Here is a 26,538-nt window from a genome sequence, read left to right as displayed (position 1 = left end):
AATGGGGGCGTGGGACCCTCAGATGAGGGGGCATCCAGATGCTGGTGGGGAAGGGGAGATTTACTTACTTTATTTATTTATTTGCATGTTTATTTTGAGAGAGAGAGAGCAGGGGAGGGGCTGAGAGGGGGACAGAGGATCAGAAGCGGGCTCCGTGCTGACAGCAGAGAGCCTGGTGTGGGGCTCGAACTCATGAGCCATGAGATCATGACCTGAGCCAAAGCCGGACACTTAACCGACTGAGCCACCTAGGTGTCTGGGAAGGGGAGTTTTTTTTTTTTTTTTTCCGTAAATTAAAAAAAACAAGTTTATTTATTTTTGAGAGAGGGAGAGAGAGAGACAGTGTGAGTGGGACAGGGGCAGAAAGAGAGGGAGACACAGAATCTGAAGCAGGCTCCAGGCTCTAAGCTGTTGGCACAGAGCCTGACGTGGGGCTCAGACTTATGAACCGTGAGATCATGACCTGAGCCGAAGTCGGACACTGAGCCCCCCTGGCGCCCCCCAGGAAGGGGAGTTTTAAGTGGGCAGGGCTGGGGGTTTATCTGCAGCCCTGACTTTTTTGCTCGCATACCCCTCTCCCACCTCCGACCCCATCAGCCACTTCGGCCAGCTCTTGCGATCATTGTGGGAGGTCAGGTGCCCGGGAGAGCAAGCTCCTGTCTCCCCAGGCATGCAGGCCATGGGAGGCAGAAAGGACGAGCGCAAGGACACCCCTCACGGAGCCTCCCAGCTGGCCTGCAGTGCCCAATGCAAGGTGTTTGGGATCGGGGTCCCCAGCTGAGGGTGCTCTCTGCCAGCGCTGGCCCCCGAGACCTGCCGGGGTGGGCTTTCTGGGCCCGACTCCCATTGGGTGCCTGCCCACTGGAGACAGGTCTGCCTTGGGTCGGGGCAGTGGTGACTCAGACAGGGACACAGGCGCTTGGCTAATCTTTGGCTCAGAGACCGGGCTGGCTCCAGCTCTTGGCGGCCAGCAAAGCCGCTGCTGTCTGGGCAAGGGAGTCCCCAGCTGCGGGGGACGTGGGCAGCAGGCAGGGAGAGCAGAGCTGCTGGGAAACTGGAACCGTGCCTGGAGATCATCCAGGCCCTACCTGGCTGTGGGTCAGCCTTGCCCGGGAACGTAAAGATACAGTATCCCCAGCCCGGCTGCTGACCTGTCGTCTTGGGGCTTCTAGGGGGCGGGAGGCTGGGATCACAGATACAGAGTGGTGGGGCAGGTGTCTTCCCTCCGTCTCCGCCTCTTAGTGACCGTTCCCTGTGGCTCACACCTGGTCTTCAGACAGCTCAGGAGAGTGCCTTCCTCCTGTCCTTGAGGTCTCCCTGGACAAAGTGGTCCTGTCCCCTCTCCCGGGACCCCCCAAGCCTGCCTCTCACCTCATTAGGTAAAATTGATTTTTCGGACCTGGAAACAGGACCTACTGGCCATCCCTTTGCCTCCCTGTCTGTGTCGTTCTCAGCAGCTGGCAGGGACGTTTTGGGCTTCTGGTATATTAGTCCCTGTGTCGTGGGGTGACCAGCTGTCCCAGTTTGCCCCGGACTGAGGGGTTTCCCAGGACAGGGGGCTTTCTGTGCTCAAGTCAGGAAAGTTCCAGGCGAACCCGGGGACGTTGGTCGCCCTCCTTGTGTGTCATCCGTGGAGTCCATCAGTTGATCTTTCTGTTCCCCGAGTCCTGGTGGGTGTGAGGAGTACAGTCCCCCTGCCACTTCTTTATTTAGTTTATTTATTTATTTTGAGAGACCGAGCACGTGGGGGAGGGGCAGAGAGAGGGAGGGAGGGAGAATCCCAAGCAGGCTCCACACTGTCAGCACAGATCATGAGATCATGATCATGAGATCATGACCTGAGCTGAAGTCAGATGCTCAACCGACTGAGCCACCAGGCGCCCTTTACCACCTCTTGAAGACAGGACCAGGCTTGAGGACAGACAGACAGACCTTATCCCTGCTCCCCACTGACTGGGGGCCTCGGGCAAGCCCCTTCTGCGCCTCTGCGTTGGAGGAGGAAGCCAGCAAAGAGGGTTAACTCACCACTGATGCCCCCCCCACAGAGCAGTGTCCAGGGGCACCGATGCAGGCTGCTCAGAGGAGTACCTGTCCAGGACACCTGTCTGAGCCACCAACCTCTGTCAGTTTCACTTCCTGGACTGTTCTTCTGATCCAAGTACATCCCGCATTGTAGTGTCCCACATTGCCCCCCCCCCCTTTTAATTTTAGTTTTCTGAGAGCCTGGCAAGCCCAAAGTTGTCACTCTGTTTATAGCTTGTGAGCGTCCCAGTTCCTGCCTGACGTGGCCGACTGTCACACCGGTTAGTTCCCCGAGGATTCAGGGCGTGCCCATGAAAACCCGAGCAGGCGTTCGAGGCAGTGGGCACACCGTAAACCCAGCAGGCATGGCCCTGGCCTCCCGGCGCTCACGTTCCTGTTGGGGAAGTCGGGTGAGAAACACACGAACGGGTCCCTTCAGATCGCAGCAGGTTCTGTGCGGAAAATAAGAGACGGGGGGCCAGGCGCCTGGGTGGCTCAGTGGGTTAAGTAACCAACTCTAGATTTCGGCTCAGGTCCGGAGATGGGGTGCGGAGACTGCTTGAGATTCCCTCTCTCCCTGTTGCTCAAAGAAAGACAATAAATTTATAAAAAAAGAGTTGGGCAATCAGTGCGGGGGGGGGGGGGGCTGCTGTGTGGTCTGTGTGGTCAGGGGCTGTGCACAGAGGAGCTGGGGCTGGTGGAGCGGGGGAAGCCGTGGGAGTTGGAGGCCTGGAAAAGCCTGCTGCGCAGGGGAAGTGCCGGCAGGAGACCCCGGGGAGAGGGGAGTGCAGGTGGCAGGTGAGGGACACGAGGGGGAGGGAGCCAGAGCCCATTGCAGAGGGGAGAGGGCCGATGGGCCAGAGAGGGCAAGTGGGCCCAGGTCACATGGGTATGTGCTCAGGGAGGTGTTCTCTCCACCCTTCTAAGCAGGAGGGCGGCGTGAGAGCGATGTGGCTGCTGTTTGCAGGAGGGACCATGGGGGCAGGAGAAGGGCGGAGGTTGGGGGACAGCGAGGGTTCATTGCCGAAGCGTGAGCAACTGAGGATGGTGGCCCGGGTGGTCAGGTGGCCCTGGTGGTGACAAGAAGCAGGCAGATCTGGGTGCTTTCTGGAGCCACAGCAGCATGATTCTCCCCCGACCGTTTTAGAAACAAAGAGGGGCGCCTAGGTGGCTCAGTCAGTTGAATATCCCAGGACTGATTTTGGCTCAGGTCATGATCTCACAGTTTGTGGGTTCGAGCCCCACATTGGGCTCCATGCTAATGGTGCAAGCCTGCTTGGGATTCCCTCTCAAAAATAGCTAAACATTAAAATTTCTTTTAAAAATAGGGGTGCCTGGGTGGCTCAGTCAATTAAGCATCTGACATAAGCTCAGGTCATGATCTCATGGTTCATGAGTTCAAGCCCCACATCAGGCTCTGCGCTGACAGCTCAGAGCCTGGAGCCTGCTTCGGATTCTGTCTCTCTCTCTCTCTCTCTCTCTCTCTCTCTCTCTCTCTCCCCCCCCCCCCCCGCCATAAATAAATAAACGCTGAAAAAAAATTAAAATTTTAAAAACAAAAAAGCAAATGAGAGAGAAGGGAGATGAGGACGAGGCCTCTGTTTGAACCTGAGCACCTGGGCGAATGGCCGGGAGAGGCAGGTCTAAGCAGGGAAACACGGGGCCTACTCCGTTTAAGTTGCTTGTTAGACGTGGAAGAGGACAGGTAGGGAGAGAGAGAGAAGCCCAGAGTCACCAGCCTGTAGGTGACATTTAAGCCAAAACATTGCAGCGAGGGGCAGAATTGGACGGGGGAAGAGGAGGGCCGGTTGGGGGCGGGGGGGTGGGGGGGGGTTGGGGACTGAGCCTGAGCCCTCCTCCCGGGTTAGGTTAGCAGTCAATGCCAGCAGTGTGAGTGGCCAGGAGGTAGGAGGAGAATCAGGTTGCCGGCTCCCTGGCAGCCTCTAGAGAAGAGTCTGTCGAAGGAGAGGAGAGAGACAGAGCTCGTGGCCTCCGCGCCCTCACAGGCCTCGTCCATCCAGGAGCCCGAGGGCGGCTGGCAGGCCCTCGCTGCTTGTGCCCTGCTTCTGGGGCCAGCCACCTGTCACCTGAGGCGTCACTTCTGGTGTCCCCTCCTGGGGACCCTAGAGCAGCTCTTGGCTGCCTCCAGCCTGGCCCGGCCCTGGCCGCCAGTGCTCGAGGGCTCCAGCTGTGGCTTCTGTCCTCACCGCGGGCCCCCAGGCCCCCGGAGTCTGTCCTGTTTATGCCAGGCACTTGCCTCCTGCTTTACTACTCTCATCTTCGTATTCTCTGTTCTGTATAGTCTGTTGGTTTTATTGAGTGGTTTTCTCCCCGCCTCAGGTTAGAGCCAGCCCCTCACCCTACAAACGAGGAAACTAGGCGCGATGCCTGGGTGGCTCAGTCAGTTCAGCGTCCAATTCTTGATTTCGGCTCAGGTCATGATCTCATGGTCGTGAGTTCAAGGCCTACGTCGGGCTCCATGCTGACAGTGTGGAGCCTCCTTGAGGTTCTCTCTCTCTGCCCCTACCCTGCTCGCTCTCGCTCTCTCTCTCTCTCTCTCTCTCTCAAATAAACTTTAAAAAAAGACTTAAAATTTTTTTTAAAGTTCATTTATTTTTGAAGGAGAGAGAGTCAGAGCACTAGCAGGGAAGGAACAGAGAGAGAGAGAGAGTGAGGGAGACACAGAATCTGAAGCAGGTTCCAGGCTCTGAGCTGTCAGCACAGAGCCCCACAAGGGGCTCAGACTCACAAACTGTGCAATCATGACCTGAGCTGAAGTCAGATGCTTAACCGACTAAGCCACCCAGGCGCCCCCCAGAAACCCTTTAAAACAAATGAGGAAACTAGGGTTTGGGGTAGTTGACCCAACGTGGTCCTCCTGGCAGGCCTTTGTCTGGGTCTCCCCGTGTGTGTGGCTTACGGCTCCCGGCCCGGTGCTCTGGCCCCTCTGTCCCATCCACAGCAGCTCTGGCCACATGGGACCCTCTCTCCGAACCCTGGCCGTTTGTCAGAGGGGGGACTCTTCTCCGTCTTGCCTCCCTAAGTGCACCCACCTGCTCGGGACAAGGAGTCAGGGGACAGCCCAAGCCGAGCCCCCTTTTCCTCCCTCCCTTCGTCTCTGAGTCCCTGGTTCCTTCCTAAATGGATTAGGACTCTGCAGGAAGGAGCCAACAGCGGTCTGGGTGACCCGGAGGCCGGGGCCGTCTGGTGCCTCCTGCTTTGCCCTGATTCAATTTGGGCCTCAGCAGCTGGGAGGCTGGCAGGCTGAGGTCCGTCTGGGGACGGCTCGAGGGGTGGCCGAAGGGAGGGGAGAAGCCTTCCAGCACCCCGGGCGGGCAAACCTCTCAGCTGCTCACACGGCAGACCCTCCGGTGGTCTTCGTGCCACAGAAGACTCCAGAGGAGGCCACCGGCTGCCTGCTGGGCCCTTGGGATGTCCCGTACGTGGCCTGTCATGCCCTCAGCATCCCTTAATACTGTGGACTTCAAGCATTTGTAAAATTGCAACCTGGGAGAAGAAAGGAATTTTATAAACATTTAGAAGTGAACCCAATTCACATTCCGGCCAGCGGCTGCCTGGCCCGTTGTTAAAATCAATATTTATTCACAGCCAAATAGCAGACTGGGGCCAGAGCCGAGGCCGGAGCCGGGCTCCAGAGTGTTCCTCGTTCGTTTGCGTGTTTCCATAACCGAAGTTCGGACGCTTCTCACCTGGTTATGTGTGAGGCACTCTGACACTTGTTCTGCGTCACCGACCCATGACTTACAGGAAGCCTACAGACTGCGGTTTGGACCACACCCCCTCTTGGCCCGTCATGCACATCGGGCCTGAGCTGAGCCCCGGGGGTCACCAGCCCCTGCCCTCACAGGGCTTACAGTCCAAGGGGCAGCTGTGGTAACAGAAGGCATTCTGGGTCTGGCACCCTTTAAGGTAGCAGGCCCAGCGTCAGCCCGCCCCCGGCATCCCCGTGTGCAGGAAGCGAACGGGACGGGATCCACAGACTCCCTCTGATGCTCACTCCCCTGAACTGGCCACCGGCACCTGGCCTGGGGCCCATGCACAGAGCCCTGGAGGAGCTGAGCCCAGAGAGGGAAACCCAGAGTCCCTGCCTCCACTCTCTGCCCTCTCCTTTGCTTGGATTGGCGAGAGAGCAGCCGCCTCTGGAAGGCCCTGGCATTGGGACAGCCTGTGGGGTGGGAGGGCGGGGCGTGCCCCCAAACCCTGGCCCTGACTCCTGGGGTTTTGGTGAGGGAGGGGCAGGGAGGAACTGGAAGCAGGGGAGGCTGACCTGTGTATCTAGTGGGTTCCCGCTCTGGGCTGCCTGGGGCAGCCCTGACATTGGGCCCTGGTCTGAGGGTGCCCCAGTGGGGAGAAAATGCACCTCTGTCCTCCAGGATCCTCGTGACTATGGGACAAAGTCCTGTCTTGGGGAAACCCTGTTCTGAGATGAAGTGGCCTCTGCCCCACGGTATCTTTCTGAGCTCGGGGGGGCCTCAGGGCAGTGGCCTGGCCTAGGGAAGCCTGTGGCTTGAGAGGAAGCTGTGACGGAGGAGGCTGGGGACATGTGGGAGGCCAGCGAGGACGCCTGGCCCAGCAGGGGCAGGAAGGGGCAGGAGGTGGGGCAGCGGAGGGCACCTTGCCAGCAGAGGTGACCATTAAAAGCAGGGCGGGCAGTCGGTAGAGGACAGAGGGGCACTCCGGTCGGGGAGAATGGATGTGGGTATGTTTCAGAGACGGTGACGCTTGGCGTACCTGGAGCGTGGGGTGTGAGTGGGGGAGCTGGATGGGGGACAGGAGTCCAGAGGTGGGCAGTAGGGAGCCACGGAGGGTGTGTGAGCGAGGCAGAGCCATTGCCAGAGCTACGTGCAGGGGGAGAGTTGGTGGTTGAGGTGCCAGGCAGACTGGCCCTGGTACCGGCATTGCAGGTTCGGGGGACGTTTCGTGGAGCGCACTCCCCAGTCTCCTGCCGTCTGTGCCCGTGCCCCTGTGGAGCTGTGTGCAGGCAACTGTGTGTCCAGGCCTATCGGGGCTCTGATGCCTTCATGCGTACGAGACCCTTGTGTGAAGAGGTGGCCAGCTCTTGATTCGTCCCACCTGGGAAGCAGAGGCGGCCCCTGGGGGCCTGGGCAGTGGGCAGCCGCCGAATGTGCCCCGCACACCCATCTCCTCCTCCTCCCTCCCTCCAGGTGACCATGGCCTTGTTGGGGAAGCGCTGCGACATTCCCACCAACGGCTGTGGGCCCGACCGCTGGAGCTCCGCCTTCACCCGCAAAGACGAGATCATCACCAGCCTCGTGTCTGCCTTAGATTCCATGGTGAGTGCCCCCGTCTGCCCTGGAGGAGCCGAAGCCGACCGCAGAGCCGTGGTCTCACTCCCCAGCCTGAGTCTCAGTGGCCCCGTCTGCAACAGGGCCCTCTGCCCATGTCAGCGGGCAAGAGGCTTAAGTGATCAGGATGGAAAAATCCAGCCCTGCGAGTAACCGCTGTCCCCTCGTCCCCTCTTCTTCATTACCTCGTGCCATTCGAGTCCCATCCCTGGGAGGGTCCCAGGCTTCCCTCCCTCCCCTGGGGTCCCCTGGAGGATAGCGTGTGGGCAGTGATTCGTGCGAGAGCTGTAATCCCCGATGTTAAAAGCAAGATCTGGGACTGCATCTCAGGACCAGGAGAGAGAAACGCGGCCTCAGAAATTGTACCTAACCCTATGGTAGTTTATTCCAAGTAAGGAAATAGTAATGTCATTTTCCTGTAGCCTTTTCCTGGGGGAAAGTTCTGTGACAGAGGGTAGGTGGGTGTTAAAATCTGTCTGGCATCAGTTAGCTGCGCCCTTGCATTTTAGGATGGTGAAATTCAAGTCCAGAGAAGGCAGTACCTTGCCTGGAGTCACACAGCTTGGCCAGCTTTTGTTTTATTTTTTAAAAATGATGGGGCGCCTGGGTGGCTCAGTCGGTTAAGCGACCGACTTTGGCTCAGGTCATGATCTCGCGGCCCGTGAGTTCGAGCCCCGCGTCGGGCTCTGTGCTGACAGCTCAGAGCCTGGAGCCTGTTTCGGATTCTGTGTCTCCCTCTCTCTGACCCTCCCCCATTCATGCTCTGTCTCTCTCTGTCTCAAAAATAAATAAACGTTAAAAAAATAAATAAATAAAAATAAAAATAAAAATGTTTATTTAGTGATTTTGGAGGCAGGGATGGAACATGCACACGCTGGGGAGCAGCAGGGGGAGAGAGAGTCCTAAGCAGGCTCCCCACTGGCAGCTCAGAGCCCAACGTGGGGCTCGATCCCACGAACTGTGAGATCATGAGCTGAAATCAAGAAGAGCTGGACGCTTAACCGACTAAGCCACCCGGTTACCCCTTCATCTTTATAGTTTTAACATGTTTGTGTCTCTAAAATTTTTTTTAATGTTTATTTATCTATTTTGAGAGAGCAAGATAGTGATCAGGGGAGGGGGAGACAGAGAGGGAGAGAGAATCCCAAGCAGGCTCCCCACTGTCCACGCAGGGCCTGATGCGGGGCTCGATCCCACAAACTGAGATCATGAGCTGAAATCAAGAGTTGGACACTTAACCTACTGAGGCAGCCCAGCATGATCAGTTTTTAAAGTGGCCTTTCGGGTTCAGAGTCTACGGTTTCCAAGAACAAGGGCCTCCTTCCAGGCTGTTCCTGCTTAGGGACCTCGAGCACTGTTGAGGTGGTGCATGTAGGCCAGAGGCGGTAGGCACCGCTGGGGAGGTTGGCTGGGTACGACCCCGTCCCCGTGCAGAGCATCCTTCGTGAGGCGGGGAGCCCCAGGAGCTCAGCCGTGCCTGCTGCAGGGGCTGCGATGGCGAGGTCAGCTGTGACAATGGGCAGTTTCGACCCCCACGACAGCCACTGAGCCGTCTGCGGTAATTGATATTTAAATTGTAGTTAGTCGAGGGGCGCCTGGGGGGCTCAGTTGGTCAAGCGTCCGACTCTTGGTTTCGGCTCAGGTCACGGTCTCACGGTTTCGTGGGTTCGAGCCCTGCGTCGAGTCTGTGCCAATAGTATGGAGCCTGCTTGGGATTCTCTCTCTCTCTCTCTCTCTCTCTCTCTCTCTCTCTCTCTCTCCCCCTCTCTGCCCCTCCCCTGCTCGCGCTGTCTCTGTGGCTCCCAAATAAATAAGTTGTAGTTAGTTACAATGAAATACGGTAGTTCAGTTGTTCAGTTGCGCTGGCCTCATTTCCGGGGCTTCGTGGCCACAGGTGGCTATGGCATCGGAAGTGCAGGCAGAACATTCCCATCGAGACGGAGAGTTCTGTTGGGCGGCACTGCCCTAGAGAGTGTTACGGAGGCTCCTCAGGGGAGCAGTGGCCCTGTAGCTGTCCTGGGGGCGTGGACAAGACCCGCCTCCCCCGGCCTTGGGTCCCTTTATGGCCTTCCTGAGGGACCCTGAGGATAACAATGACACTTGCTCTGCCGTGACCTGGCTGTGGCATTGTCTGGGGCCCAGGGCCCTGGGGCCAGGGTCCTCGGGTGGTCTTCATGGGGCCAGACCTCTTTTAGGGCGTTTCCTCAGTCCAGGTCTCTGTGTCTCTGGGGACATCAGTTCCCGGGGAGTGAATATCTCCTCCAACAGCAGGTTGCTTTAATCTTCAGAGGAAATCAGCACACACCCTTCACCATGGGAGAGCCTAGGGGACAGGCTTGCTGGCTCTACAATGTCCCTGCCCCCCCCTCCCCCCCGCCTCCTCAGCAGAGCGACTCTGAAGCTGAAGCTGCCGCAAGAGGCATGATCATGGCCCAGAGAGGTTGAGGAACCCGTCCTAGATCACACAGCACCAGGACTGTGATGAGAAGGCAAGCTTCCTGACTGCCAGCAGAGCTCTAACTCAGATAAAAACCAGCATTTATGAGGCGCCAAATGCAAGCTGAGAGCTTCGCAGGCAGTTTTTCTGCTGACCTAGGTCAGAGGGCTGAAATGCTCGTGGTCTCGGCTGCAGGGTCCCTGTGTGAGGGCTTCCTGTGCTGTGGGCCGGCCAACCTCAACTCTGGGACTGCAAAAGTAACCTCTCCGATTGTGTACCCACACGAGGTGCCCCGGTTTAGAGATGTGTTTTCATGCCAACCAGGCCCCACGACCAAGCCCATTGAAAGCCTGGGCACTGGGCTGTTTGGCCCCATTAGTCCCAGAGCAGGAAGGCGCTGATGGGGGATTGAAGCCTGGATCTGTCTGAGCCTTGGTTCTCCTGGGGCCCCCCACCTCCTCCTCAGTTAGGACTTTGAGAAAACCTAAGACAGGATTGTCCCTGGGGCTGGGGCCAAGCCTCAGGCCGGAAGCCTCCTGCCCCCAGAGCAAGGCAGACCTGGGAGGAGGGACGAGCAGAGGCCATGTGTCTTCGTTCTCCTATCTTCTCCCCTGACCTTGACCAAGCTTCGGTGGGGGCGGGTGGCATCATTCACTTATTCCTGCTGCAGAACTGACCGAGAACATTGGAGGGGTGACCTCCCCCTCGAGCTGCCGGTGGGCTCTCAGGCAGCTAGCTGGGAACTCCCATCGCACCCCCAGAGCCGTCACTGGAGGTGTCCCCAAGCAGGGGGAGCCTTCCCCGGGCTTACGTACCCTGCTCCCCCCTGCAGTGCTCGGCGCTCTCCAAGCTGAATGCAGAGGTGGCCTGTGTTGCTGTGCACGATGAGAGCGCCTTCGTGGTGGGCACCGAGAAGGGGAGGATGTTCCTGAGCACACGGAAGGAGCTGCAATCAGACTTCCTCAGGTTCTGCCGTGAGTACCCCAGGGCTCCAGGGGCGGGGCCTGCGGTCCCTGAGGGCAGGGGCTCTGGCGCATCTCTGGGTCCCCAGAGCATTACCAGGTGGCCCTGTGTCGGGGTGGGGGGTGGGGTTATGTAGGCTTCCCAGTGTGGCATCGTGATGGGGGGGCAGAGTTTTTATTGGAATCAGACACACAAACCCCAGGGGGGGCCAGGCCCGACCCCTCCATCTGCTCATTGACAGAAGGGGACACTGAGGCCCAGTGTTGCCCGGTTCCTGTGAGTCTCTGACATGGGGACCGAGTGCATCTGTTCACCTAATACTTGCTGAGTCCCTGCTGTGTGCAGCACCCTTTACAATGCTAACTCCGTTACCCAGGGCGGGTAGGCACTCTCATTGTTATAGTAACAATCTTGGAGCTGCCTCCTAGTGGCTCTTGGGGACCAAGTGACTGAGGACCCATGCAACACGAAGGAAATGCTTGATAAACTCGATCCATAGGGCTTTGGGCCAAGCCGTGTGCTCAGGAAATACTTACCTCTGGTTTACAAATGAGAAACTGAGGTCCAGTGAACATAAGCCACGTCCCCCAGGGACACCCAGCTGACAAGCGGTAGAGGCCAGGTTTCTGTTTTGAACACCGTGCTCTTTCTGCTACGCCCCTTCAAAACAGGGGAGGGACATCAGGACACCCCGCCCCCCCCCCCCCCTCCTGGGAGCTCTGAAGCAAGGGTCTTTCTGAAGCCTCCAACTCCTCAATGCTACCTGGGCCTTTACACCCTCATAACTCAGCCCCTGGCTCTGCGTTCTCCCCTCCCAGCATCCCGCGTCCTCACCGCAGGCGGTGCTGTGCTGAGTGCTAGCTCACCTCCAGGTGCATTCTCACCTCTGCCCACTGGAAGGCCCTCCCTCCTCTCCCCTGCCCGCAGATGCCTCCCCGGCCTCCAGATTCACATTCCTCCCGCCCAGGCCCCCTCTGTGCCGCTGCCACTCCTTGCCCCCCACCCCAGCCCTTGCTCCCCACACTGTGCCAGCTTCCCGTGCCCTAAGCTTCCATGCGTGCTCCTGGTAAGCTCCTGAGCGAGGTCAGCGTCACCTTGTGGTGGGTTAGGTCCTACAGGGTTGGGGCCTGGCCCCAGCGCTGAAGGCCAGCATCCCCCCGGCCATTCGAGCCCACGATTTGGAAGTCAGAGCTCTTGGGGTTAAGAGCAGGCCCTGAAGTCAGACGTCTGGGGCCCTATCCTGGCTCCACCACCTGCTGCCCAGTGGGCCTTAACCTCCTTGTCTGTGAAAGGGGAGGACAGTGCTGCACTCCTCGAGGGTCGATCCGAGGATGAAACAAACCTCCTAGAGGTTAGAACAGTGCCAGGCACGTGGTTTACACACAATATATGCCGGCTGTTTTTGTCCTTGCCATTATTATTAGCATCTGCCTTATACCCGGGGTCTGGACCCTAGATCAGCCATTTCAGGGAAGGCTGTCCCCTGGCACTGGACTTCCAGTGCTCCCAGCTTCCAGATGCTTCCCCAGCCGCCCCCACCCCTACTCCCACTCAGCTCTCAGAGGCTGTGCCCTCTCCCCAGGTTGGGTGGGGGCTGGACCAGGGTAGAGTAGACAGTGCCAGGGTCCTATGGCCCCCGATCGGCCAGGCTGGGGCGTGTGCACCTGGCTTCCCGGAGCCAGGCAGAGCTGCTATTTATAGCCGGGAGCTCGGCTGGTTTATTTCAAGCTCCCCGGATCCCGGGAGGGGAGCCGGCTCCAAGCTGCGAGGGGCCCTCCAGACCCTCCACCCATCCCCTTTCCAACGCATTTTCTAGCATTTCCCTACCCAAAGGTTCACTGATACTCCCAGGGCCCCACCCTGGCCCAGCCTGGCATGAACCTGCCTCTTTGCAGCCCCTTGGCCTCCTGGCGGTGTCCCCATCGTCTCCTCGTCTGGCAGAGCAGAAAACTGGGGCCTCGATCGTCTAAGACAGCATTAGTGTCAAAGCCCAGAGAGGGTTGGATGGAACAGACCTTGGCTGAACCCCAGTTCTGAGCCAGGCCAGCCGGTTTTTATGCGAGAGCTCACAGACTGAGGCCCAGAGAGGGAAGGGACTTGCCCAAGGTCACACAGTGAGTTAGAGGTGACCAGGAGGAAACCCAAGCCCTATGCTAGGCACTAGGAACTCAGAGATGACCAGCCCTGCCCTGGGCAGGGGTTTGGGGCAGGGCCCGCTTGTTCGTTCGTTCGTTCGTTCGTTCATTCATTCATTCCTGTTCCGTGTTGAGTGTCTTGCTGCAGGGTTCAGCGCGGGGCAGGGACATGCCAGCTCGCTGGGCAGGTGGTAACATGGGTGCTCGCCATGGCCCGACCTGCTCTGTGTCCCGCAGGAGGGGCCCCATGGAAGGAGCCGGAGGCAGAGCATCCCAAGAAGGTGCCGCGGGGCGAGGGTGGCGGCCGGAACGTCCCTCGGTCTTCCCTGGAGCACGGCTCGGACGTGTACCTTCTGCGGAAGATGGTAGAGGAGGTGTTTGATGTTCTTTATAGTAAGATCCTTCCTCATTCCATTTGGGGCCCCCGGGCGGGTGGGAGCCCTGGTCCCTGCCCTGCTGAGGAGGCCCCTCCCGGCCCCACCGCGGGCCCAGGGCAAGACCTCAAGGTGTGCCCCCCCCCCCCCCCCAGCCCTCCCTCGTCTTGTATCCCCAGGCATGGCTCCTCCACCCCGGCCTTGCTTCCTGAACCACCGTCCCCACTGCCCCGGCCTGCCTGGCGCTGGTCACTGCCACCTGTCGCCTGGAAATGGCCCCCGGCTCGCCCTAGTCTCTTTTCGCCTGCAGGCCGGCTCCCTGCTGCCCCCACCTGTCCTTGACCAAGGGCCTCTTCCTAAAACACAAGTCTGACCAGGAAGCTCTTCCTTCCACTGCCCTGGGGGCTCCCCACTGCCCTCAATGTGGCCTAAGCACCCACGTGGCCGGTCCCGCCCACCCCCAGCCATGCTGCCCTGCCTGACGGAACCGTTTCCTGTTCTCCAGCACACTCCGGCTTCATTTCACACCTCCTCACCTTTGCACCGCTGTGCCTTTTCAGACTGCCTTCCCCTCTGTCTGGTGGACGCCACATTATTCTCTAAGGCTCGGCTCTGGGAAACCCCCTGCCCCACTGGCTTAATGCCCCCTTTGGGTACCCACTGTGTCCTGTGTCCTCACCAGCGCAGTGCTCTCTGGGGTCAGGGTCTGTGCTTGCCCTTTCTGCTGTTCCCCAGCCTGTAGTTCAGGGCCCAACAGCGGCAGATGTTGACAGGGTGTTTGTTGAACGACTGAGCGACAGCTAACTTAACTAGTCCTTCCTGTGGGGGAGGTGGGCGGGCCTGGCCTCCCTCAGAAGCGTCAAGTTGCAGAATCTCTGGCCCAGTGGTAGCCTTCACACTCTCTAGGTGACCTTGGGCAGGTCCCTAAGGGTCCCACCTCTGGCTTTGTTCCCTTCTCTACTGCAGCCTTTGGTTGTGTGGAGCAAAGGTCTGTGAGGAAACTCCTGCTGTCGTCTAGATGTCAGGAGGAAGAGGAGGCCTGGGTGGGAGGGGAGGCCAGGAGGGCCTGGGTGGGCACGCTGGCCACCCTGGGAGGGGAGGACATGTCACACGTGGTTGGCCAGGCAACCGCCCTTTTGGCAGCTACGGGGTTGGTGCCCACAGCCCCCCACACGCCTCGCCCCACTCTGTCCCACCACCGGTGGAACCTGAGGTGGCCCTGAGGTGAGCGGCCTCTTACTGGCTCCAGGTGGGGCTGCAGGGTGGGAGTGACAACAGTCATTCCTCACCCAGGGCCCCTGGGCCACCCTGAGTCCCCAGCCAGTCTCCCCTCCACTCACCCCTTCTTCAACCCCACCACCTTCTGTCCGTGTGCTTCCTCTCTTCCTGAATCTGTTCTTCCTGTTTCCACTCCCCTCCCTCACCTCCTCCCTTCCTCCCTGCCATCTCTCTCCCGCCCTCCTTTCTCTCTCCCCCGTGTCTCCTCCTCACCTCCCACCCTCAACCCTGCACCCCGCCCTCCCCTCTGCCCGGGTGCCCTGAGAGAAGAGAATGGCGAGAGAAGCTGGGAGCCCTGTCCGTGGGGGAGCCCTGGCCCTCGGGTGCACACAGAGGGGACTTGTCCCTAGCACTCGCCCGCCCCTCCCCCCCACTTAGCCTGTCCTGTGTGAAGCTCACAGTGAAGGGGCCCGTGGGGTCCAGTTTCCTGGGAACCCGGCACCACAGGGAGTGACTCCACGTGGCCCCAGCCCAGCCTGGCTGCCCTCTCACACTAGACCCTCTCCTCGACCCCCTCCCCCACAGGCGAGGCCCTGGGAAGGGCCAGCGTGGTGCCCCTGCCGTACGAGAGGCTGCTCAGGGAGCCGGGGCTGCTGGCCGTGCAGGGGCTGCCCGAGGGCCTGGCCTTCCGGAGGCCAGCCGACTACGACCCCAAGGCCCTCATGGCCATCCTGGAGCACAGCCACCGAATCCGCTTCAAGCTCAAGAGGTGAGTGGGCCCGGGGCCTGGTGGCTGGACTGTGAGGTCCGGACCAGGACGGGCCAGGAGGGCGACCTGCTTCCATTCTGGCTCAGCCACCTGTGGCCACTTACCCAGTCACGGGGAGGGGACTTCAGACACCCGAGGGGGACTAAAAGCTCCCAGCCTGGCGGCGGAGGTGAGGCAAATGCCCGGTCGTAGAGCATGATCTGAGCCAGGCGTTATGTCACGGGGGCCCCCAGGGGACTTCGGTGTTGCAAAGAGGCTGGAACAGCCCTGGCCGGGAGCCACATGATGTGTACTCGCTGGGGTTATGTCAGGGGCTGGGGGGAGGCGAGGAGGTGGAGGCTGGCGAGCTGGGTCGAGTGCTGGGGCTGCCTGGAGACCGGCCCGAGGCCGTGGCGTTGCCCATGGGTGTTCAGCAACCACCCTCCGCGCACAGGCCCAGAAGAGGAGGGATGTGGTAGGAGCTGGGGGGCGACCGGGCATGTGATGGCTGGGTGGGAGGCACAGAGGCCAAGGGGCAGGGCCCAGCTCCTCCAGCGGCCCTGGGCACATTACAGCCCTGCCCTGGCCTGCACCCCCGCCTGTAAAATGGGGACTAGCTCCCGTCCTATGTACCTTGCAGGCCGCCATGTTGTGCAGGGGCCAGGCTGGGGGACTAAAGGAAGAGATGGGACCTTCTGGTGGGTCAGGTGTATGAAGCCATCACGTGTCCTTCTCTCCTTCACCCAGGCCGCTTGAGGATGGCGGGCGGGACTCAAAGGCCTTAGTGGAGCTGAACGGCGTCTCCCTGATAGCCAAGGGGTCTCGGGACTGCGGCCTGCATGGCCAGGCCCCCAAGGGGCCACCCCAGGACCTACCCCCCACCGCCACCACCTCCTCTGTGGCCAGCTTCCTGTACAGCAGCGCACTCCCTAACCACACCACGAGAGAGCTCAAGCAGGAGGCGCCCGCCTGCCCGCTTGCCCCCAGCGACCTGGGCCTTGGCCGGCCCGGGCCTGAGCCCAAGGCCTCTGGTGCCCAGGACTTCCCCGACTGCTGTGGTAAGCTGCTGCCGGGACCCCTAAGTCTGGGGGTGGGACAGGGGTCACTCGTGTGGGGGCACCCTCCCAGGGCAGGTCCGGGTGCCCGGGCCCACCCCAGGCTGAAGGAGGCACGTTGGGACAAGGGGCTGGGACAGGACAGCTGGCGACCCTGGGCCTCCCCTCAGCCGTCTGTGAACAATATCCTTGGCCTGGGGCCAAGCGATGTCCAGAGGAGTCTGTGGAGTCAGTAAACATGCTACTCGGTCACATGCTGCATCCCCAGCCTGGGTTGGGGGTACTGGAGATAGAGAAGGGACACCTGGATGTGAGAGAGACCTGTGTTCACATCCTCGGGCTCCTTGGCTCAGTGGCTGTGTGTCCCAGAGCAAATCTCTACCTCTCTGAGCCTCAGTTTCCTCATCTGTCAAGGGCAGATGCCAGTAGAACCTCTCACAAGGTTATCGTCCGGGTTAAGTTCCCGGGCCAGTCAGAAATGCACATTCTCAGGCCCTGCCACAGTCCTGCTGAATCTGAAGCTTTGGGGACGGGGCCCGGTCGCCCGTGTATTCGAATCTGCCAGGTGATTCAGATGGTGCTCAAGCTTGAGAACTGCTGTGTTAAAGCACTGAGTCCGGGGCGCCCGGTGGCACAGTCAGTTGAGCATCTGACTGTTGATTTTGGCTCAGATCGTGATCCCAGTGTCGTGGGATCGAGTTCCACATCGGGCTCCATGCTGAGTGTGGAGCCCGCTTAGGATTCTCTCTCTCTCTCTCTCTCTCTGTCTCTTCCTCTGCCCCTCTCCCCACCTGCACTCTCTGTCTCTCTAAAATTAAACACACACACACAAAACCCCTGAGTCCAATGCTTAGTACATAGTAGGTGCTTAGAGGGGGCTGTTATCAGGAGGAGAAAAAAGGGCTTCCCTCCCCTCCCCACCGCCAAATGTGTGGGCTGAGCGGCGGGTGGGACTTACACACCTGAAACAGGTGTCCCCGCCTGTAAAAGGTGTCCTGGGACATCACAGCTTCTCCCTGATCTCCCGTTTGGGTAGCAGACTCTGCCCCTGGTCAGGGAACTTGCCTAGAGTTCGCGATCACAGGGCTCAGTTCTGGGGTCTCCCTGATGGATGAGGCTGTTACCCTAGGCCAGATCTGGGGGAAGCCCTCTTGGGGCCCACCTTGAACCTGTGCCTCTCCTCTGCCTTGTCCAGGACAGAAGCCCCCCGGGCCTGGTGGTCCTCTCATCCAGAATGTCCACGCCTCGAAGCGCATCCTCTTCTCCATCGTCCATGACAAGTCAGGTAGGACGGTGCCCATAGCAGTGCCCTGAGCAGACTGGGGACCCGGGGCTGGGGGTGGTGCTTCCCGAAATGGAAATGTGTCCACTGGGTCTTACAGGAGAGCTGTGCACGAGGGACCTTGAGTCAAACCAGAGTATGACAGTTCTGCATTGCTATGTGACAAACTACCCCGGAACATAGCTTAAAACAGCAAGTGTTTCCACCTCATGGTTTGCGTGGGTCCAGAATTCAGGAGCAGCTTAACTGGGTGGTCCTGGCCCCAGAGCTCTCATGAGGTTGTGATCGGGTTGCCAGCGGGGGCTGCGCTCATCTGAAGGTTTGACCGGGGCCGAGGATCCACTTCCAGGCTCACTCATGTGGCTGGTGGCGGATGTCTCCTTCCTACTGCATGGGCCCCCACGGGGCTGCTCGAGTGTCCTTGTGATGTGGCGGCTGGTTTCCTGACGTTAGCAATCCCAAGCAGAGTAGGGAGGAAGCCACATGTCTTTCATGACCTACGTCACAGGTCACCATCAGTTCTGCCGTGTTCTACCCGTTGTTTTTTTTTTTTTTTAAGTTTCTTTATTTATTTTGAGAGAGAGAGAGAGACAGTGTGTGTGTGTGTGTGTGTGTGTGTGTGTGTGTGTGTGTGTGTGAGAGCAGGGGAGGGGCAGAGAGCGGGAGAGAGGGGGAATCCCAAGCAGGCTCTGCACTGTCAGCATGGAGCCAGACGCCGGGCTCAAACCCACAAACTGCGAGATCATCACCTGAGCTGAAGTCAGATGCTCAACCGACTGAGCCACCCAGGTGCCCCCGTGTCCTACCCTTTAGAAGCCAGAAATGAGCCACCCACACTCACAGGGAGCGAGAGGAATTAAACTGCACCTCTTGAAGATGAGAGGCAAAAAAATTATGTGGGCAGATATTAAAAGTACCACACGGTATTTGGGATTCATTTATACCCAAAGGGCTGAAGCAAGACTGTCCAGCAATTATGCCTTGTGGAGATCTCAGCCTCAGCTTCAGTGAGAGGCTCCTTAAGAAGACCTAGTCCCCTGGGGCGCCTGGGATGGCTCCGTCGGTTAAGCGTCCGACTTCAGCCCAGGTCATGATCTCACAGTTCGTGAGTTTGAGCCCTGCGTCGGGCTCTGTGCTGACAGCTCAGAGCCTGCTTCGGGTTCTGTGTCTCCCCCCTCTCTGCCCCTCCCCTGCTTGTGCTCTGTTTCTCTTTCTCCAAAAATAAATAAACATTAAAAAAAAATTAGGGGCGCCTGAGTGGCTCAGCCAGTTAAGTGTCTGACTTTGGCTCGGGTCTTGTGGTTCATGGGTTCGAGCCCGGCGTCGGGCTCTGTGCTGACAGCTCAGAGCCTGGAGCCTGCTTTGTGTTCTGTGTCTCCCTCTCTCTCTGCCCCTCCCCCACTTGCGCTCCGTCTCTCAAAAATAAACGTTAAAAAAATTTTTTTTTAATTAAAAAAAAATGAAAATGAAAAAAAAATTAAAAACGAAAATAAAAAAAAGACCTAGTCCCCTGAAGGGCGCCTGGGTAGCTCAGTCAGTTAAGCATCTAACTCTTGATTTCGGCTCAGGTCATGGTCTCGCGGCTTATGAACTCGAGCCCCATGTCAGGCTCTGTGCTGACAGCGAGGCTGGGTAAGACCCCAGACGTACAAGGTGTGAGGGTTAGTGGTCTGAGGTCAGGACTTGGCATCTCAGGGAGAGCACCCTCTCAGCCCCCTGCCCGTCTAGGGCAGGAGACACCCAGGATGGACAGGCTGAGCCTACGTCATTAGCCACTGCCCGTGAGGGCAGACAGAGGCAAGAGGAGAGAGCAGGTGTGGAGACCAGCAGGGCGTTGTATAGGGCTGTCTCCTGGAGGAGGCTGGGGCCTCAGGGCCCCCAGTGGGAGTGGGTGGAAGGGGTGAGGCCCCTCCAGGGGGCTCTGCCGGAGAAAGCCCGGTGGCCTCGGCTGTGGAAGGAGTGTGGCTGTCCTGGTGCCCTGGCCCAGCGAGGAGGGTCTAGCGGGGAGCTGGACGCTCGTCACGAAGCAGCCAGGCCCTGGGCTCCCCGCTCCGACCCGCCCTCACTCGTACCTCCTGTGTTTTGATAGAGAAGTGGGACGCCTTCATAAAGGAAACCGAGGACATCAACACGCTCCGGGAGTGCGTGCAGATCCTGTTTAACAGCAGATATGGTGAGTGGGCGGCCCGGCCCGCTGTGTGGCCCCGGCAATGTGCTGAGCATCTCATTACGTGGCAGTCACTTGTGTTCCCTAACATGACAGCGGGAGCCATATGCTGGCACACCAGCAGTGCTAATGTCATCTCCTGTCTGGCTGGGGGGCGGTTGTGTCAATATTTCCCTTCCAGATTTCTCCGGGGGGGCGGAACTGATGGCAGAGCCCCAGCCTTGACTCACCTGTGGGAGGCAGGCGGGTCGGCATCCAGAAGACCCAGAAAAACGGCCGCTGGCCTCGCGCACTTGCAGGGTCCGCCCCGCGCTGCGCTGTTTCCTGCTGCCGTGCCTTTGGGCCTCTGGGCCTCGCCCTCCGCCCGCCATGCCCCCCACGTGTTTGGGGAGCACACTCCCACTCGTTCTTCGAGACTCAGCCTAGGCCAGCCGGGCCCCCAGAGCCATGATGGGGTTCTCTCTGTCACGCGCCCTGCACCTGATGCCCCTTGTCTGTATCTGTTCCCGTGATGGCCAGGATCGCGCCAGCCCCTCCCTGTGTCCCCAGCACCCAGGACAGAGCCGGGCTCAGGGCGCATGTCTGCCCTCTGCACCTGGCTGGTCGCCGGGGTGGGCGTGCCTTCCACGCCATCCAGCTTCACGCCCAATGGACAGTGAGGCCACTGGTTGGCTGGAAGGCAGGGGCTGGAGCAGGTGGTCTGTAAGCCCCTCCCACCCTGGGTGCTCTGAACACCCCCCCACCCTGTGCCACGCGCTCTCACACACCCACTCTCCCCGTCTCCCCGGCAGTCCTTGCTCACTCTGTCTTTATTGAGCTCCACCTGTAAACCCCACTCAGCGGATGGCCACGTGTGGCCCTTGCCTGCGTGGGCGGCTCTCACTTAACTGTGGAGATGACGCAAGTTCCCGCAGGTCACCTCAGGTGTGACAGCCACCACCCACTGAGTGGTGCCGCCCCACGGTGGGGAGTCCCTCCGTGGATGGGGCCAAGGGAGGAGATGGGGCAGGGGCCCCGGGAGCTCCCTGAATGTGCACGGTCCAGAACGAGCACTGTGCTGGGAGTCCATAGCCACTTGCCAGGTGACCTGGAGTTGGCCGTCACCCTCGGTAACCTTGGCCTTCTCAGCTTGAGCAGAAGGGACAGCGTGGGGCTTCACCCTCCTCTCTTCCTTCTGTCTCCTTCTGTCTTTCTGTCCTCGCTCTCTCTTCCACCCTCCCCTCCTGCCTTGATAAAGGAAACCCTTTCTCCGACACTTCTGACACCGGAAGGGTGGGTTTCCCAGCCCCAACAATTCTCCAGGCCTCTGGACACCAGCTGGGCGTCCTACAGTTCAGTCCCGACGCAGACCCCACAGGTTAAGGGCCCAGTCCCAAAAGACAGCCCCGCGGTTAGGCCATTTGAGGCCTACGGTCATTTTTCCGCGTCTTCCGGATGGTTCCCCGGATGGGCACCCGCACTTCTGTCCGCCTCTGCTACACATCCACGGTTCCCATGACCCCTAAGGCTCAGCCAGCCAGCCTGCCACAGTGGCTCACAGAACCTGGAAACACCTTGCTTACCTTTACCTGTTTATTGTGAAGGGGACGGACGAACAGCTAGAGGACGAGGTACACGGGGTGAGGCCTGGCGAGTTCTCAAGCGCTGGAGCTTTTGCCCTGGTGGAGTTTGGGGTGCACCCTCCCGGCACATGGGTCCGCCAGCTCGGAAGCTTGGGGGAGCCCTTGGTTTAGAGTGTTTACAGGGGTCCCAGTAAGTCAGAGGGATTGGTTAAAACATTGTCCCGTGGTGATTCGCTCAGTCTCCAGCCCCTCTCTGTCCGGGGTGGTGGGGGTGGGGCTGAAAGGGGCAACCCTCTGATCACGTGCCCCCCCACCCCGAAACCAGTCCCCATCCTGAGGGATCTGGGGGCACCCCCCTCATTATCATAAACTCAGGTGGGTTAAAAGGGGCTTAATATAAATAACAAGGCTCTTCTCAGGCCTCTCTCTCAGGAAATCCCCAAGAACCTGAGTGCAAGGCCACACATGGACTTCTTATTAGATCACGAGTGGCTCCCTCCCTTTTTTTTTTTCTCACGCTTTCACTGGTTCGCCCACTTATCAGTCATGCATCCTGAGCCTTCCCACCTTGTGTCGTGCACGCAGGCCAACGCTGGTCTCAAGGCACTTCAGCAGGTGCCTGAAGATGTGTCTTGGGTTGTAGTGTAGTGCCTGGCGTGGGGGTGGAGGGTGGTGGGAGGAGCCCTTGGAAAGACAGGACCACACAGAAAAAGGTGAGGTCTTCACAGGCTTGAGCAGTCAGGGGTGGCTTCATGGAGGAGGTGCCCTTTGATCCACGCTGGGGCTAGGGAAGCCTAGGCCTGCAGGCTTGGCAGGCTGTGCCTTCTGGACTGGGGCGGGGCTGAGCCAGGCTCTGGAGGCCTCGTAAGGAATCCGGCACGGCCTGGGCGTCTTTGATGTGGTCTTTCTGGTAGACCCGCTCCTCCCCTCTTGCCTGGACCGTCCCAGGCAGGTGTGAGCTGGATGGGCAGTAGGGGGAGGGGATCTGGGGAGGACTGGCTCTGTCTGCCTTGGGAGCCTTCTGCCCCAGCCGGGCTGGCACGGCGGCCTCCAGTCTTCCCGCCTGTAGTGCCCTCTGGATGTTTCCAGAACACTGAACCTTTTGCGGATGCCAGCACCTGGCCTGGCCACATCCAAATCCAAGGAGAAGCACTGGGCTTGGAGTGGTTGAGGCCGTGTCCCTTCTCCGGCTTCCCCAACTCTGAGCTTTCCCTGCAGCTGTGCCGGGGAGAAGGCAGTCCCCAGGGGCACGCTGTGGCTGGCCTGAGGTATCCCACAGACCCTGGATAAGTGGATCCTGCCCCTGGCTCTGCCCTTTCAGCCACCAGCTCTGGGTGAAGTGGGCCAGCAGTGGGGCTGGGGTGCAGAGTGGGGTGGGGGGGGATAGAACAGAGAAGAAATGGGGGGGAACCCCAGCCTCCAGGAAGCCTCAAGAACATTGTCACCTGGAAGGAGATTGAGACTACGAGGCACTGAGGATCCTGCATGGCGGCTCCGTTCTCCCGTCTCAGTGGGCAGAGGCTGGAGGCCAGGTGGGATTGACCGCTGTCCACTGGGTCCCCTTGCCTCCGAAGAGACAAGCCCAGCAAATGAGAGGAACCCGAGTGGAGGTGAATTCACACAGACTCGCAGAAGCCACCGCTGACGGGCTGGGGCTGGGGGTTGGGGGAAAGACATGGTTTGACAGCTGTTGAGATTTCGAGGGTTTAATTTGACAACGAGCTAAGTGTGGCTTCACAGTGGGATCTGGCTGCCAGAGCCGCCAACGCAGACCCGGCTGTGTCAACAGAAAAACAGTCTTGACGGTGTGCCAGGGAGGGCCCCAGGCAGCTCGGCCCTGTCCCGCTCCGGGTGTGGCTGGAGGGGAGTCCAGCTCGGAGCTGGCACCTGCTGGGACACGGAAAAACGCGGTGCGGCCAGAACGGGGAAGGGCCTGAGGAAGGGCACAGAGACGCAGGACCACTGGGGAAGTTTGGAGGGATGAGGCAGGAGGGAAGCAGACACCCAGCCCAGCAGGTCTCCTGAGACCTCCCAGGCCTGGCGGCGGGGGGGGGGGGCGGGAACAGGGACCCATGAAAGTCCCATCAAGCACATAGTAGGTGCTCAAAAAGTACTTGGTGCCTGAATGAGTAAGAACACGGGACGTAAGTGAATGATTGAGATGGCCTGAGACTGAACCCAAGGGTCCACAAGGAAGGAACAAGGAACCCACTTTGTAAACCCGGATTCTGCCTGCACTGCTGTTGGCAAAGTTTCTACAGTCTCATTTCTGGCCCTGATGAGTAAGCATCATGTGCACCCCCCACACCTCCCTGGAGGAAAGAGCATGTCTGGAAGGCTGCAGGAATCCTGCCGAGAGCCCCCTCAAGCCTGGCTGCCGTTCACTCGCTCACCGAGTACAGGGAGCAGCTAGTCTGTGTCCCATCCTGTCTAGATAGATCCCAGATGGGGAGCGGTTGGCCGCCTGTGTCCCCGTGGAACTGAGGTTCTGGACAGTGAACCAGCATACAGACGAATATGTGTATAGTGTCAGGTCATGGTGAATGTGGGACGGAAAACAAAGCAGGGCGAGATGGAGGGGACTGGCGAGGTGACATCTGGGGGGACGCTTGAATGGGGAGAGGGAGGAAGGGCAGTGTCTGGTGATCTGGGAGGAGAGAGTCTGAGTAGATGGTAGAGCATGTGCAAAGGCCCTGGGGCAGGTGCGTGTCTGACGTGTTAGGGAGGCAACAAGGAGGCTGCAGAGACTGGGATGAGCAGAGGGGGCACAGGAGGGAGGTGAGTCAGAGGTGATGGGGTCCTGGTCACGTGGGGCCTCGTAAGCCCAAGTAGGACTTCGGCTGTCACCGAGGGGGATGGGAGCCCGTGGGCATTTTTCAAGAGGGAAGTGACATGCTGCTCCATGGCCGGACGGGTGCAGGGGATGGGGTGGGGGGAGATGATGGTGACCACGGCCCTGGGGCCCCGCATGTCCTGCAGCTTCTGTCCCGCGCTCAGCCTTGCCGTTGCCCTTCCAGCGGAAGCCCTGGGCCTGGACCACATGGTCCCCGTCCCCTACAGGAAGATTGCCTGCGACCCAGAGGCCGTGGAAATTGTGGGCATCCCCGACAAGATCCCCTTCAAGCGCCCCTGCACGTATGGGGTCCCCAAGCTGAAGCGGATCCTGGAGGAGCGACATAGCATCCACTTCATCATTAAGAGGTACGGGACGGGGTGCGGGCCTGGGCTCGGGGTGCCGTGGTGTAAGGGCTGGGCAGGGCGCCACGGCAGGCGTGAGGCCGGGCCCGGGGAGGCGATGATGACGCCTGGGTGGGATGAAGGGGCTCTGACAACCGAGAGGACGGGCGGGCCAGGGAGAGAAGTCGGCCTCCTTAATCTGACAGGAAGGCTCCTCCTTCCTGGCCTCTTCTGAGGATTGAACGGGGAAACTGAGGCACGGCGCCTGTGGACACTCAGTAAGGTCTTAGTAAGAGGTGTTTGCCTCCCCCTAAAGAAAACTGAGGCCTTTCAGCTTACCTGCCCCTGGAGGGGGGCCCACCTGAGGTCACAGCCCACCTTGGGCTGCCCTACCTGCTGGTAGGCTGACTGCCTCTCCTGTCTCCCCAGGCAGCCTGGCGCAGGTGTGGGTAGGTGCGAGAAGGCAGGACAGGATGCACTTGAGAGCTGCAAACCCCCAGGGTGGCTGGGTTGGGGCGTGGGGGGAGCCTGTTGCTGCCCATCCCGCAGTGTCGTTGCCCGAGACTCTAGCAAGGAGTTTGCCCTCACAGCCGGTTGGACCCCCACCGTGCAAGCATCGGGGTCTCCAGGCAATGCGTGGACTCCCTGGGATGTTTCCTCCTGAGTGGTGAGAGACGGAGGGTGGCCAGAAGCCATGCCGTCCAGCCCCCTGCCTCCAGGCAACAGGGCACCTGCTCTGGGAGCTCTCTGAGGGCACGCCTCCAGGGTGTGCGTGTACTCACGGGCGTGCTTCCTGGACTAGAGGCAGGCACTGAGGACGAGGACTGTGCGTGGCTCGTGGCTGAATTCCCAGAGCCTAGAACAGCCCCTGGTATGCAGTAGGTGCCCATTGTGTATGTGTGCAATGAGTGAATGAACGAACAAATACTTGTCCAGGGGTGCAAGGAGGCTGGGCATGGGCCTCCGGGGGTGCAAGTGGCCTCCGGGGGTGCATGGGCCTCCGGGGGTGCAATGAGTGAATGAATGAACAATTACTCGTCCGGGGGTGCAAGGAGGCTGGGCAAGCGGCTGGGGATCCACTCAGGGCACAGAGCTGTTCTAGAGCAGTGGGCAGGACCTCTGCAGGGTTGCTGGAGGCCAGAGCGGGGTCTGCTGGGCCCCTTTGCTTTGGGGGGGGGCGGCGAACAGCAGGCTCTAGGGCGACCAGGGCCCTGGAGGTGGGCAGATCTGGGAGGGTGCTGTGGTATCATCCCGGTTGGCGGTGGGTGGAAGGAGAGAGGTTGGCTCCATTTGGGGTGGATTCCGAGCTCTGCTGGGTTCGCCGGTGGGTGGACAGTGGGAGTGTGGAGGGGAGCACGGAGGCCAGGATCACGCCGTGTTTCTGGGCGTACAACTGGGGGAAGCAGGTCTGGTGTGGGGTGGAGAGTTCACGTGGGGTATGCTAGCCTGGAGATGATCGGATACGGAATTTTGAGAAGTCAGAAGCTCCAGAGGGAGGTCTGTGTCGGAGATAAGATTTCTGAGAGTTGTCCTCATGGGCCAGGTAGGGCTCTCGCCAGGGTGGAGATAGAGAGGAGAAGGGAGTCCCCACTTTAGAGGCCAGGGCGAGGAGGAGGAGGGAGAGGAGGAAGCGGGGAGGAGCCACCAGCAAAGGAGGCTGAGAAGTGGGGGGTGTGGGGGGCGTGGTGGGAGGGCAGATTATTCTGGAAGTCCGCCCTGACCGTGTGGGTCTCCTGTTTGGAGCCCTTTCCAGCCCCCGGGGTACAGTGCATACTTTGGCCCCAAGGCAGGTCGTCAACCCCCCCTGCCTTCCCTCCCTCACATGGAGCACAGCCTTGGACACCCTTCTCTGAGTCCAGGCCGCCTTACCGCCTCCAGGCCTTGGCTGAGGCTCCTCCCTCCGCCTGGATCAGCTCTCCCCAGCTTCCCACCTGTGTTCATCGTTCAAGGTGTGCTTACCTCTGGTCTGAGAGTCCTCCCCGGCGCCCTCGTTCAGAAAGGATTTCCCCCCGCCACGTTCTGGAAGTGAATTGAAACCAGTCGCCCTTCTGTCAGCCAGTGCCTGGTGCTG

At 59.8% G+C, this 26,538-nt stretch overlaps 1 protein-coding gene across 6 annotated transcripts in view; it reads left to right on the top strand.

Moving 5' to 3' along the window:
- GTF2IRD1 (GTF2I repeat domain containing 1) overlaps positions 1 to 26,538 on the top strand; it is a 117,070-nt gene that overhangs the window by 29,258 nt on the left and 61,274 nt on the right. For 5 of the 6 annotated variants that reach the window (XM_027041901.2, XM_053213670.1, XM_053213671.1 and 2 more), the window contains exons 2-9: positions 7,209 to 7,337; positions 10,619 to 10,760; positions 13,122 to 13,277; positions 15,062 to 15,245; positions 15,972 to 16,282; positions 17,475 to 17,564; positions 19,651 to 19,734; positions 24,308 to 24,491. In XM_027041901.2, the coding sequence (XP_026897702.1) occupies positions 7,215 to 7,337; positions 10,619 to 10,760; positions 13,122 to 13,277; positions 15,062 to 15,245; positions 15,972 to 16,282; positions 17,475 to 17,564; positions 19,651 to 19,734; positions 24,308 to 24,491 (1,274 nt within the window). In that variant the 5' untranslated portion in view covers positions 7,209 to 7,214. Of the gene's footprint in view, positions 1 to 7,208; positions 7,338 to 10,618; positions 10,761 to 13,121; positions 13,278 to 15,061; positions 15,246 to 15,971; positions 16,283 to 17,474; positions 17,565 to 19,650; positions 19,735 to 24,307; positions 24,492 to 26,538 lie in introns of those variants that run through there. The other variant, XM_027041905.2, reaches the window with a different exon arrangement.

The sequence above is a fragment of the Acinonyx jubatus genome, chromosome E3, assembly GCF_027475565.1.
Source record: "Acinonyx jubatus isolate Ajub_Pintada_27869175 chromosome E3, VMU_Ajub_asm_v1.0, whole genome shotgun sequence".
NCBI classification, from domain to species: Eukaryota; Metazoa; Chordata; class Mammalia; order Carnivora; family Felidae; genus Acinonyx; species Acinonyx jubatus.
This window is presented reverse-complemented; position numbering and strand designations above follow the sequence as displayed.